The sequence below is a fragment of the Pollicipes pollicipes genome, unplaced genomic scaffold (genome assembly GCF_011947565.3).
Source record: "Pollicipes pollicipes isolate AB1234 unplaced genomic scaffold, Ppol_2.1 Scaffold_4740;HRSCAF=5597_pilon_pilon_pilon, whole genome shotgun sequence".
NCBI lineage: Eukaryota > Metazoa > Arthropoda > Thecostraca > Pollicipedomorpha > Pollicipedidae > Pollicipes > Pollicipes pollicipes.
The window spans coordinates 724,462-738,748 of NW_023596545.1; the positions used below are offsets into that span (position 1 = coordinate 724,462).

A 14,287-nucleotide genomic window follows, 5' to 3' on the forward strand; every position below is an offset into this window, starting at 1 on the left:
GGTGCCTAACTTGTCATGCCTGATCAGCAAAGTGAAATGGGTGTAAGGCGGAGTTCACGTTTGACCAATACCGCGTGTACATGTAGTTTGGTATTGTTAGTATGGTTCCTATCGCATCCCCCTCTGCCCCTTTTTCAATGCCTTCCCACTTTGCATAGCAGCCATCTGGTCGTGATATGTGAGGCAGGAAGCCAGCGACCTATCAGCCGCCCAAGCGAGGCGTCTGAGCGCACAGGCCATACCAGAAGGGTAGATGCGCGCCCAGATCATCGATCATCGATCATCGACCAGGGTCGAAAACAAGATCACCAGGGCGAGACCCGCTGGCGGAAACGCAGCATGTAGCTCGGGATGTAGGAAACGCAGCATGTAGCCGGGGATGACCGCATTTCACACTTCAAGTGATGACGGCTTGCCCAGTACAGGAGGCAGCCGGGCAGCGGAGCATCCGCCGGAGTCGTGTCCCACGCCGCCCGCGTTCCCGCCGCACCGGGGTCCACAGGCCGCCAGCGGACTGCCGGACCGAGCCGCAAACCGACAGCGGAGCCAGCTGATACAACCAACCGCCTGCGGGCAAGTTTGGAATCCGAGTCCAAGCTAGAGCCTGAGTCACCGCCAGTTGGTGCGCAGCACAACGCCACGACAACTTGGAACAACTAACGTGCATTCAGTTGTATTCTATTTTAACGGCTTTGCGTAATGCATCGCACTGAGGTCGGAAAGCCTGCTCGAAGTCTCAAGTCCTTTGAGTAGGATAGCGAGAATGTTCATTTATTTGCTTTGAAAGTCGACATGTTTTCAATGAGCCATTCGGCACCCGATAGTCCTTAACACGCGCTCGGGTGAGGGGTCAAATTGACCCCTCCCGAAGGTTTTTCCAGAATGGTTTCAGAACGGCGCAGCGCAGCCGCCCAAATATTGCACAGCTGTAGACATTTCAACAACGGATCGTTTGGTATAAAAAATGAATTTACCTTGTGAGGTCGCTGACCTATGCCAGGTCAAACTCAGGCCATGGTTTCAGCGAAGTCAATTTTTTAGGGACTCGTTCCATCTAATGCAACAACGAAGTGTTAGATAAAGTCATACATCTCTGAGATGCTTTCTTAGGCAACACAAATATTGAATGAGCAAATTACGTTGCGGACGCCTGGTCGAAAGCCGAACACGTGGCTGCGCCGAAGGCCGAGAGGTCGATGTTTTGGAGAGCAGGCGCCAGCTGTCGGGGCTCAACTTCTACAAGCAAAAACTGACGAAAATAATGTCAGTGATAGACTCAGAACCTTGGAGCCGCTGGAAAAAGAATGGGAGTGACCACGACGGGTCGACCAGCCGCAGGCGGCGTCGGATGGGCGGCCGTAAAATCTGGGGCAAAGCTGGTGGGACCGTAGCATGGCAGGAGAGGAGCCAGCTCGACACGTTGCCCTGGCCAGAGGACTCCTGTTGGCTTCCGGCAGCGCCGACCGCTACAGTTGACAAGACAGCAAAATGTAAGTTGAAGAAAGAAACGAGAACAGCCAAAGTGTGCTCTCCCCGGTCCCTGCTCTGCTCCCCCCTCCCCCCCCCCCATGGCCCTTTAACCCGGCGTGGCACCCTCTCCTCGTGGTGCAGTTAGGAGATCGTGAGACCGACACGGGGCGCGATGAAGCACTTGTTGTCAAAACATTTAGGTGGGGAGAATGGGCACGTGTTGGGGGGCGGGTCGGGCAGGGCAGAAGGGCGGAGGGAGGTAAAACGGACAGAGGGTAAGAAACCGGTGGTGGGCATTTTGTGTATAGGGTGTAGTGAAGCCTCTGATGTGAGTAACGTTACTGAGCTAGATGACTGTGGCTGGGCGCCTAAACTGAGATAACTGTTTAGGCGTGCCACCAGACAGGCGCGTAGGGAGCGTGTGACCACGCCTCTGCTTGCAGTTACGTTGTTCAATCGAATGTGAGTGACTGAACGCGTGTTCAAGCGTGCTTTCAGCCAGGTGTGTAAAAATATACAGATGTAAGAAACCCTTTTTACGTAGCAAGGCTGAATAGGCGGGTACAGAACGAAATTGACGGGCGTGGGGCGCAGTGACAGGAGGGGACTAATATCAACCAAGGACGCACAACCTACTTCCACCCACGGTAGATTACCCGAGCACGGGGGGCTGGTATTCGCCTCGTGTTAGATCAGCCCGCCGTCCGACCGTTAACTAATCACCGATGAGTGTTATCGAAACCTTGCCCTGTTTCTACCTCAAGTTCAAGGAGCTCGATGGTTTCGATTCTCCAGTCGGTTGAGGCGTCCAATTTTGATGTGGAGTGTCGCCAGAATAGTCGAACTTTTAGAACATAGGACTGTAATGCCTCGAGGACATGAGCACGGCCCATCATCAACTGAGACAATTCCTCCGTGAAGGCAGCGGATTGCTATGAGGGCGCTCGTCTAGCTAGCACCATATTCAAGGAAGTGGGGTGTACGCCACTCTCACGCAGGCGGTAATCGAAACCGTGGTTCCATTACATGGCGGATCCCCGACGGCCATTTTGTTCCCACCCAGCTTGAAACGGATTACTAATTACAGCAAAGCTGCTCAAGGTACCCTTCCACTATATTTCATAACTCCTTTTACGCCGGGGTAGGTTGAGAGGCCTTTGTAATAGAAGACGAAACTCACGGTGAAAGGTTATAGATAACCTACATCTAGAGTAACAGCAGTCTATCATGCTATTCTCGGGGGATTCTACGGGGAATCCCCCGAGAATATTAGGAATATTAGACCGTCTTACACATATGCATAACGTCCCTCAGAACTGCACATAGTAACTTACGATTAGAAGTCTTTAGCTTTGTGCATCGAACAGCGGGAACGAAAGTGAACCGTAGCGAAGCAGAGTTAACATCCGATACGAACCGCTGAAGGATCGCCAACTAGGGCTATTGCACGGACTGATGATCCTAGCCGAGCAGCTAACGGCTGAGAGGGCCGTAATTTCGGCCTTACGATCACTGAAGCGTGAGGCTAGCCGCCCGTAGCGGCCGGCGCCCGACAACCGCGGCTACGTGGCATTTTATTGCCCCCCCCCCCCCTCCCCCCCCCTCCCCCTCCCCCAACAGTGGCTGGCCGTTCGCCGAAATACTGCTCTGGGCCGGCCGGCCGGGAGGCTTGACCGGTAGTAGCCCCGCGAAACGCCGCGCCACCGTTGGCCTGGGATGTCCCCCCCCCCTTGTTTTCCATTTCACGGTGCGTAACTTACGACACCCCTCAGAGTCTACTCCTCCCGCGATGACCTGTTCCTGGACAAGTGAAGCGCGGGCTTCCGTACAGCGTCAGGCGCGGGCTCCATCCTGGTCAGGAGCCTAGGTATAGCTTCACTTCACAGTATAATGCATTTGACGCTTCGAGAAGTCCGATTAGCCTTAAGGAGGTGAGCTCACAGCTGACAGACTTCAGAATGATGAGATTTGTTGGTTTCAGCGATGTTTTCATCCCCGGCTGATTGTTACGTTCTATTTGGTACTCTCCAAATGCATTTTAGGTACTTGACATTATTTCAGTGCATCGAACTACAGACTCAATTTTACTCAAGGAGAGGAAAACCTATTTAATCTTCGTAGAGTCGTGACTTCTTCCAACAGTCTTCGCACACTCATTTGCTAGCAGCAATTGTCCTGATGTTGTCCTCCCCCCCAAAAAAAGCCTTGAAAATGGCTAGGAGGGACATGATGCACCCCTAGTACGGCTGGGAGGTCAACTTGATCGAGGGTAACATCTCGTAGTACTATCTCCGGGAAAGACCATCCACAAAGAGAGACAGTCGCAAACGACCCAACCCCGGCCGGGGTGTGAGGCTAAGACGGTACCGTGTGCCACACCCCCATGTGTATGGCGTCTGCTAACCTTGGTAGCAGTGGGGATAAGGAGACCGACCTTTGTGCCGTCAGAGCAAGAGTGATCATGTTGGGAGGTTGATCTCATTCAAAAGGGAGGGAACGCCAGTCAGAGAAGCTTTCATTTAGCAGGGAGGATACCCACTAGAATTTGTGGAAGATGCGACTCGGCGCAGTCGTCACGACTCGTAAAGAGGTTTACGGAAGATGTCGCGCTCGGCGAAGACGGCATAAAATCCCAGCTAGTAAGTCGCTTTGTGGTTGGCATAGGGAGAAGGCAGGCTCTCCTAGGGGCCAGGGCGCTACCTGGGCGATACTAAGGATGAAAAAACACTCCGGGCCACAGGGCAACAAGGTAATAAATGTGCGCTGTTGTGATTTTTTGCCGGTTGAAGCTGGCATAGACGGGTCGGAAAGTCGTCATAAAACAGGGAGGATATCCACTAGAATTTGTGGAAGATGCGATTTGGCGCAGTCGTCACATGTCTTCTCGTAAAGACGTTTACGAGAGATGTCGCGCTCGGCGAAGACGGCATAGGATCCCAGCCAGAAAATACCCGTGCGAAGGGCAGACCCTCCTCAGGGGCAAGGACGCTACCTGGGCGACTCCAAGAATGAAATCCTGCTGTATTGACGGAAGGGACGTTTGGTTATACGCTTTTACCCCTCACCCGAATGAACCCGAACGCCTCGCGTGATAGAGCCCGGCGTGTCGAAATAGGGAGGAATGAACATTGCAGACGGGGGCTCGAGGTTCTTTAAACCCCAACTTCGACCGTGTATAGGCAACAGTACTCCACTCCGCCCATGTGTGTCACTGGAGGGGACTAGCAGGGCAATATTGTGGGGCCAACTTTAAATAGGTGTGAATAGATATGGAGGGATAACTGCATCGTGCATGACCGTGTGAATGGGGAAGAATGTATGTAGCAGAATGGAAGAGCTTAGCTCGTAAGGACCGGTGGGACGAATGGCAACTCAGCTTAAGGGGAGGGATGGACGAATCAGAATTACACTTGAAGTCAGCTACTGTTGAAACCGAGAACAGGCTGCGAGGAGAAGGCGATAGGCCCGGCAGGGCGGTAGAAACCCAGGTGGTGTTCGGCGCGTGTGGCAGGGAAAGAACCGCTCCACGGGCTCCTGTCAAGGTCATTCTGTCCAAATCTTGACCCTAAACATCAACCTTGAGCAGTGAAATACCTGTGTGTCTCATCAGTAGTTAGCCAGTATCACAATTGTGTGTAGTTCTGGGAGGAGCACGGGATGCAGCGCGGTAATGAATGCAGTTTCCAAGACAAGATTGCATGATTGTATGAAGAAATGAGCCCACGTCCTTAGGGATCTCGCAAATGATTAAAGCCAAGAAACAACTCAAAACATTGCCAAAAAAGGCTGTAAGCCTTGCAAGAGCTTTGTCAGCCGAACAAAGCAGCACAGAGCTCTAACACCACATTCAGCGGGGCTGCGAAGCTTCGGAGCTCTTACAAGAGAGTTTTGAAAAATGTTGAAAGGGTTGCAGCGTGTTGCAAGAACAGTTAACCTGTTAACGAATAACGATAACGCTCTAACACCACCTTAAATGCTCCCGCTGGGCATTAAAGATCATGAATGCGAGTTTTCCCAATTGTTGCAGAATGTTACAGAAGGTTGCAAGAGTGAGTTCTCGCAAAACCAAGCGTCATAGAGCTCTAGGACCACTTCCATGCTCTTCGCAATGTCCGAAAGCCTCGAACAAGGATTTGTGAAAATATTGCAAAATTGCACAGAAATTGCAATTAATTCACGCTTACCCCGATGCAACGTCACAATACCGATGAATGAAAATGATGGACCCCTGACCATTGATGGAGCAAACGCCTTACACCGTACGGAAACCAGATCTTTACTTGTTTAGAAGCATGTTGACGGTGCGCATCAAACAAGATAGACGGGATTGGGAGGCAGCCAGCCCACAGGGTCGGATGACTGTGCCACCAGTGATTGAAGCGTGGAAGACATGCAAGAGAGTGACTAAGTTTCATTAAGCACCATTACGATGTAGGTCTTGCGACCTGACAACCTTGGCATATGACAGGTAGATCCTGAAGGATGGCATATGTAATCACCGTGTCTAATCTAATGTTGTGGACATAATGAGCAGGTGTACGTGCATACAATCAGATTAATAAGAGGGGACGGGGAGCCATCACTGATCAGGCGTCGCAGGTTTACCTGTTGATGGTCACCGAAGTAGCAAACCAAAATCGGGTCAGGTGAATTTAGACCAAGCATGAAATGGCTCCCAAAAATCGGCCTAATGTCCGGTGCATCTGTCTGCAGCCGTTACGTTCACATGATATACCCACATTCATTGACAATCAGCCGATGATTTAACATTAAGGATTGGCTGGTGATAGACTCTATGGGAAACAAAACACTCACTTATCGAAAGATGCAGTGAGTGGCAACTAGAACACACTGGCTCCCTTGAGTGGCCTCGCATATTTAGAACGGTACGGAACGGTTTTTCCACATTTCTTTAGAGATATACCTCCCTCCCCTATTTCCCTTCTTATTCAGAAAAGGCACAACTTGCATACTAAACTGAACATAATAAACTTCCAATTGCTGGGACATTAAACATGCAAACATATTTGCTAACATTTGTGCGCTACCGACGATCTGGAGAGCTGAGTATTTCACCATGGGAGACTAGTTCATGACAAGCGTACTCAGCCTACAAGTGGCTTACCCTGCCGATGACCACTATGCCATAAGGTCGAATCCAGGTGAACATTCATGCACAGACGCAGCGCCCGATACGGTTTCGGTGGCGTAGGCGGTAGCGCGTCGGGTCCCTGAATTGATGGTCTCGTGTTGAAAGCCAGGCCGGACCGGAAATCGGTTTTTGTCTGTCAATTACAGATTATATTGCACTGGCTGCTAACGGCCCATTTACGCTGTCACTGTATTGCAGCATTCAGCGTCTTGAGTTTTCGCGTAGACATTTTTTTTTTAAAGATTTGATCCGAACCCTTTGAATGGATGGATTTCAAGGATCAGAGCTCACGCTAAGCAGTGCTTGTTGCGCGAGCCCTGACCTCACCATCCGATCGCGCAATTCCATGTCAACGGCAGAATTTTGTGGCGAAAGCTTAACGTGCCGCAATGCTCGGCACGGTCCGTCCTGCCCTCTGACGTCAACTGACCTTTAGCGCGACCGCTGCCACCGGCCGCAGGCCATACCTGTCAAGAGCAAATAGCGAGCGCCCTAAAGCGACTCGAACCCACCCCGCCACGGGTGGGTGGATCGGAAGGCAGGCGCTCTAACCAACTGAGCTACCGGGACGGACAAACATTGCGGTCAGGTGAATTTAGACCAAGCATGAAATGGCTCCCAAAAATCGGCCTAATGTCCGGTGCATCTGTCTGCAGCCGTTACGTTCACATGATATACCCACATTCATTGGCAATCAGCCGATGATTTAACATTAAGGATTGGCTGGTGATAGACTCTATGGGAAACAAAACACTCACTTATCGAAAGATGCAGTGAGTGGCAACTAGAGCACACTGGCTCCCTTGAGTGGCCTCACATATTTAGAACGGTACGGAACGGTTTTTCCACATTTCATTAGAGATATATCTCCCTCCCCTATTTCCCTTCTTATTCAGAAAAGGCATAACTTGCATACTAAACTGAACCTAATAAACTTCCAATTGCTGGGACATTAAACATGCACATTAAACATGCACATGCAAACATTGCACTTTTGTAACATGACGTGACGTACGATAGCGTGACACACACGTTAGTGACACACGTAGCGTGACACACACGCTAGTGGGCGGGTGGGTCACGTAACTTATAACAGAAATTATAAACTGGGTTTCAATGAGTCGGACATATGTATCCTGTTGATGGGGCATGTTGTCACACGGATTCGAATGTAATGCAATGATGACATGGGATGGCATGGTTAAATGGGGAGCACGGTGATCAAACTATGTCACAAATTATTTAACCTCAGTGTTAAGGTGGATCGATTATTTCGGCCTTTGAAACTGGGCAATTTTGAAGGAAATTAATATGCCCTCCACGTTACCAGACTATCGGGGATAAGCCAAAGACATAATCTGGATACACTTATAACAACCAAGCGGGCGCGTGGGCCCAAAGATGACTTTATACACAGGGCTCCTATGCGCATGCTGTCTGTCGACATTAGTAATTTGGTGCCTAAAGAAAACTGGACTTGAACCGTCAGAGCTGAAGTGATTACGTTGAAAGGCTGACCTCATTCAAGAGGGAGGGTGCGTCTGTCGGAGGAGCTGTCATTGTACAGGAACAGTGCTCATAAGACTTTATGGAAGGGGCGAGTCGGCAAAGGCGTCACAGGTTTCTCGTAAGGACGTTCGCGAAAGATGTCGCACTCAGCAAGGACGGCATACAATGACAGCCGGTAAATCGCTGAGTGGTTGGCATAGAAGGAGGACAGGCTCTCCTCGGGAGCGATACGCACCTGGGCGATACTAAGGATGAAGAGCCACTCAGGGCCACAGGGCAACAGCGTATTAACTGTGCGCTGTCGTCATGCTCCTGTACTGGAGGAAAGGGCGTTTAGTTATAAGCCTTTACCCTTCACCCGAATGAACCCGAATGCTTCGAGTAAAAGAGCCTGACGTATCGAGGTGTGGAGGAACTTACATTGCAAACGTATGTCCAAGTTTCCTAAAACCTCAAATTTGCCAGTGTATCCGGCCATGCGTGCCACTGGAGTAGGGCAAACTAGTGGGGCCACTAGTAGGGCAAACTTGTTGGAACGAAATTGATAAGGGATGCGACGAATGAATGCAGCGCTTGACGATAGGGAGGCGAAGGTGTGGATTTGCATGACATTCTGTAAATTGTAAGCACTAGTTGTGGAAGCAACGGCAGCTCAGCATAAGGGAGAAATGGACAAATTACAATTGCATTTAAAGTCAGCTAATGTTGACATCGAAGGCGACTGGAGAGAGAAGGCGAGATCTCCGTCAGGGCGTTCGTAACCCAAGTGGTCTCAGGCGTGTGTAACGGGAAGAACCACTCCAAGGACTACTAATATCACCGCGCTGCTAGTCCCAACTTCACCCTCCATCCGGAGCAGTGAAGAAATTATGTATGTGTAATAAACTCAATGACCACGTCACAGCTCACGCCTCCGACGCAGACGTGTGTGCCGAGAAGCTGCGGGAGTGGCGCAAGCTGGGGCGCGATGCTGCACTGATAATCTCCTTAAGGCATACCTACAGATCCATGCTCACAAATCTCTCTGTTCCTATCAGACGGTCGTGTTCCGTGGCACCCGGTACTGCCTGATGCGTCTGGGATTCGGTTTCAACATAGCGCCGCTGGTGCTGAAGAGGATCCTGGCTGCAGTGCTGAGCTGGGACTCCAGAGTCGACCGCGCAGCGTCCCCGCATGTGAACGATATTTTCGTCAACGAAAACGTCGCCCCCGCGCAGTATGTGGAAGCCCACCTCCGCTGGTATGGTCTCGACTGTAAGCCAGCCGTGCGGCTGTCCGACGGCGCCCGTGTGCTCGGACTACGCGTCGAGGAGAAGCGAGGACGGCTCGTGTGGCGGAGGGATAACGAAGTGATCGACGCGCCGCGACCACTGACTAAACGGAGTGTATTCTCCCTGTGTGGCCGCCTGATCGCCCATCTGCCGGTCTGTGGGTGGATTCGACCCGTGACTTCGTTCGTAAAGCGCCTGATAAACTCAGTGACAACATCGTGGGATGAGGAAGTGAAAGACGCACGCATGATCGGGATGGTGGAAGAGATGCTGCACCGTGCGGCAGAGGCTGACCCCGCGGGAGGACAGTGGGACGTGGACGGTGCCGTGGCGGGAGTGTGGGTGGACGCTAGTTCGTTGGCACTAGGAGCCGCCCTGGAAGTGAACGGGGAGATAGAGGAAGACGGGAGCTGGTTCCGACGCGACGAGCGTGTGCACATTAACATGGCCGAGATGGACGCTGTGCTGAAAGGTACAAATTTGGCCATCGTGTGGGGAGCCAGGACTGTGGAGGTGATGACTGACTCTCGGTCCGTGTACCACTGGGTCTCCGACGTGCTCTCGGGCAAAGCTCGGCTGAGGACAAAGGCGGCTAGCGAAATGCTGATTCGCCGGCGCCTGCAGACCTTCAAGCCGACCATCGAGGAGTACGAGCTGGCAGTTAGCGTCAGCTTTGTGAGCTCCTGTGAGAACAAGGCTGATGTTCTGATTCGAGTTCCGTAGAAGTGGCTGTCGGCTGCGTCCAACGGCGTCACCTGCGCCGCCGTCTCCAGTGACGAGGCGGCGGGGAGCTGTCAGAAATCCGCTGAGTGCTTGAACTCTCTGGACATCCAGGAGTTAAGCGCACTCAGTATTTCTGCAGGCGCTCCCGGCCGACGACGACAGTGGCAATGCAGGCTTTGGAGACTTCGCGCGGCGGTGGGGGCTCACGGTCCGGTTCCGTGCACCTCATGCACCGTCTGGAAGCGGGGTGGTGGAACGATGCCACCCAACGGTCAAATCTGTCGTGGCTCGGTCACAGTGTTCCGTGGCTGAAGCGGTCTTTACGTACAGTGTGACACCGAGGGACGGGATGGGACATGAGACCGCGCCTGCGAACGCGGCACACCGGTAAGAGCTGCGCGTGCGCGGAATTGACAGAGTGGTGGATGAGCCTAGTGTACTGGTATGTAAGTTTGGTGTTGGCGACAGTGTGGGGGTGCGGGACCCGAGCCGCCGATGTGGTAAACGGAGCTCGCTCGGCACCGTCACCAAAGTGCTGTCCGCGCAGACCGTGGGGGTCAACAGGATGCCTCGGCACGTGCGCGACCTGCTTGTCGCCAGGGCGGAGCGAGATGATGCGAGCGAGGAAAGGGGGGCGGCGGAAGGCTCCGGTGTAGACGAACCGAGCGTGTTCCAAATAGCGGCTCCGCGTGTGGATCAGGGCGCAGAACGCGAGGTCAGGGAAGCCGGGGCGCCGGAGGCAGAGCCAGGAGCGGAAGGGAACATTGAGGAGCTGGCAGTTGACGATCATGATGTGAGCCGAGAGCCGCAGCCGCCGGGGAGAAGTTGTGCTGTACGGCAGCGCGCCCATACTATGAGCCAGTGAGACGCGTTATATTATGTGTATGACCCTGTGTATGATGTGTGACGTGTTGTGATCTGAGATCAGGGGGGGGGGGGGGGGGAGTGTGCTGTGTGTACGCCGAGCCGGCCGGCCGGTACATGTGGGGTCGTCTCCTCAGCCCTGTCTGCTGAGTCAGCTGACTGCCGCCCGAACCGGCCGGCGCGGCGGCAGTGGGAGAGAGGGAGGCGCGGGGGAGGTGCGCAGGGAGGTGCCGCTAACGTTTGAAATAGTCAGCCGCGCTCTTCATATATATATATATATATATATATATATATATATATATATATATATATATATATATATATATATTCATAGAGGGATATGTTTAGAAGAGGCCCATAACTCTTGGGACCCCACAGGGTTTAGTGAAAACGGTACGCAGCGAATAAAACCCCGACTACCCTTATATATCCCCAAGACTATTTCCCAGTTGAGAAACGGGCCACCACTTTTTGGCTGGCAGAAATTGCAAAGCTTGCCAGATGTCCCATTTTACACAATTTGCTATCTTGAGCTGAAATGGCACGCCCTGCATTTATACCTCCCGGAGCTCACCTCTCTGCCTCCATTAGGTCAAGCCAACCCTGCATCCACCCATGCAACGCCCCTCCTAAGGTTACAGGAAGTGCATCCCAACTTCTCAATGTGCGTCCCAGGGTGCTGCAAGCCCGTCTGGACCGCCGTTTCTCATCTCGAACCTACACGGTTGTATGCTGTTCTCTTTTACACAGACTTTCTATGCACTTCCGGCTAGAACTCTCCGGGATAAATTACTGGTAAATGAGTTATTCGCAGGCGAAAATGCTCCATTGAATGTCCTAGGTCTTAAAAAGCCCGGTTTATTAAAATATTTATGTTCAAACAAGCCCTCAAAAACGGCGTTTTCTCGCGGCTGTAGCATTGGCGTCATATGACTTAGTCCCAAGATGACGTCACAGTATCGCTACCCAGAATGCAGTAATGCGGGGCTTGGGCATTCACAAGACACTTTAACAACGGCATGCATTCGTACGTCATACGGTTAAATGAGAGAACGGTGTGTCGGGGGTGTGCGGACGAGCGATGCTTTCGACATTCATTTTTTAAATTGGTTATGTACAACATACAAGTGCTCTTCATACAAGTGCTCTTCTGCCCTGATACATGAAACTCGGTGATGTGAAATGGAAAACTAGTCACCTGCCATGCAATTTAAACTTTATGTTATGGAATACTGAAGCATCAATACAAAATAAAGATCTTTTTATACTATTTTGACTTGACCAGGCCTGTTGATTTGGCATGTAGGAAGGGCTTTAAAGTTGGAAAGGGAGAATTTCTTCCAGACCATGAACAGTGCTGTTCCTGACATATAGCTATAGTTTTCTAATGGGTCTGACTGCAGGCCACCAGAAGTCATAAACCTGACTCCACATGATCACTTTCTTCTAACCAAGACAGTCTGAAAATCACTAATAAAAATGATGGCTGAGTTCCAAAGCCTTTGATTCCATGTTTCAGATATTTTTGGTAAATCCTTAGCCCGCAGAAAAATAAATTTTTCATCATATGGGGTATTTGGCCCTGGTTTTGTGCTATGACTTCAATCAGATGTATGGCACTCTGCCAGCTTGCCATTGATCCAGTGCAGCAGCAAGGCTGACATTGACCAATAGAATCACCCTTGTTGTCCAGCTGGCAATGAACCAGACCAGCTGCCTGGACCAGGTCTTTTCACTGCTTTATCACTCTTGTGTCTACAGAGGCACTACATCCTGTCAGTATCACCACTTGGAGAATGTAATGCTGCCATCTCATCCAGTGGGTTGTTATGCATTTCTCTTACATCTTGTTGCTTTGCTGTCTGCAATGCTTCCTTTTATGCTTTCTTCTCATCCCACAGAATGTGACAGATCAGTCACAGTCCACAAATCAGTCGTGGCCCACATAGAAGTTGCAGCCCACGCATCAGTCACAATCCACACAGCCACACCCTAAGTTTTGGTTCTTGTGGCTCATTCTGTGCCCAGTGTAATCATGTAATGCCCCAGACTCCCTGCCCTTGTGTCAACCTTGAGGGCACCAGGCACAGTTAAGCCAACTAACTGGTGCTCCATATCCACCATCTTGAATGAGACAGTCACTAAGTTTCATATTTGCTGATCCTCCCACCCAGCCACATACAACAAATTTTCCTACCAAAAATTGTGTGATTGTAGGCATTTGTAGAGCCCCACATGAGCTCACTGGCAGTGTGAACGCACTGGCAATGTGATTGTGCTTAAATGCTGACCATGTACCTCTCATGGTTGGATTGTTTAGTGAAGAGAGCCCTGCATGCCCATCAGAGGGTGGTGTGGTTTCAAGCCTGGATCCTACAGGTCAAAGGGTGTGTGTTCATGATCAGTGCTCTGTGCTTGCATAGCAAAATTTCATTTCATTGCAGGGCACCCAAAAAAGAGGCTGGTCATCAGTGAAGTTGGACAGAAGCTTTTTGAACACTGAAGTGCAACATTTAAACAAGCATACCATATGTTGCCAGCCACTGTCAACCCTCACACCACATTGTTTTCTTTTCAGATTTCAGATGAGTGTTGACAATGGATGCTGACAGTGTGGCACCGAGGAAGCTGCTTTTGTCTTCACCCAGCCAGCAGGCGGAGCAGCAGGCTCAGGAGCGTGGCGAGTCAGCCGATCAGTCCCGGCACTGGTTTGAGCAGGAGGTGGGCCACATCTGAGATGTGTTGACTCCAGAGCCAAGTGACTTATTAAGCATGTTCACCAGCAGGGCTCACACAAGTCTTGATAGCTTTACTCTGTTTCAGATAGTTCATAAAGTGTTATATTGCTGTTTTTTCCCTTAATTTTTATCTCTATGCTTGAATTGATGTTATACTCCTTTCTAAGGAGCGTTAATCCAGCTTGTGTATAAGGCACAGAAGTGCCAAGTCTACTGTGAGGTGCCATTCTGTACATCAGGCACGACGTTGCTCTGTCACAGAAGAGGACCCGTGTTTTGCAGGTGGAGAAAAACTTAGCAGACTCGCGCCAGGAGGACCACCTGAAGCGGCTGAGGAAGCTGAAAAAGGCACTTGACTACATCAGCGAGACCGACTGGAAGTATGAGAATGCCAAGCCGTTTTAGCCGCGTCCTCTGATTTTCTGCCTGTATTCTCTCACCTCGCGTTTCTCAAGAATTCTGAAGTCTGCTGTGTTTGCCGGTGTAGGGAGACTCGGCAGCCGCGACCGTCCCGAGCGAGCGACTACCGCGGCGGCCCGCGCGCGTCACGGCGGGGCCGG

At 51.3% G+C, this 14,287-nt stretch overlaps 1 protein-coding gene across 6 annotated transcripts; it reads left to right on the plus strand.

Annotated features, from left to right (window-relative positions):
- The first annotated feature begins 11,973 nt into the window (after nucleotides 1–11,973).
- LOC119098592 (uncharacterized) lies at nucleotides 11,974–14,249 on the plus strand. Of its 6 annotated transcripts, none has more exons than XM_037221559.1 (3): nucleotides 11,974–12,016; nucleotides 13,568–13,710; nucleotides 14,010–14,249. In XM_037221559.1, the coding sequence occupies exons 2-3, from the start codon at nucleotides 13,588–13,590 to the stop codon at nucleotides 14,130–14,132; spliced, it is 246 nt and encodes an 81-aa protein (XP_037077454.1). In that variant the 5' UTR covers nucleotides 11,974–12,016; nucleotides 13,568–13,587; the 3' UTR covers nucleotides 14,133–14,249. The 6 variants fall into 6 exon arrangements, with proteins under 6 accessions (XP_037077454.1, XP_037077453.1, XP_037077457.1 ...); XM_037221558.1 differs by lacking the exon at nucleotides 11,974–12,016 and adding an exon at nucleotides 12,024–12,044 and having other exon boundaries at nucleotides 14,010–14,248; XM_037221562.1 differs by lacking the exon at nucleotides 11,974–12,016 and adding an exon at nucleotides 12,060–12,161.
- The last annotated feature ends 38 nt before the right edge of the window (nucleotides 14,250–14,287 follow it).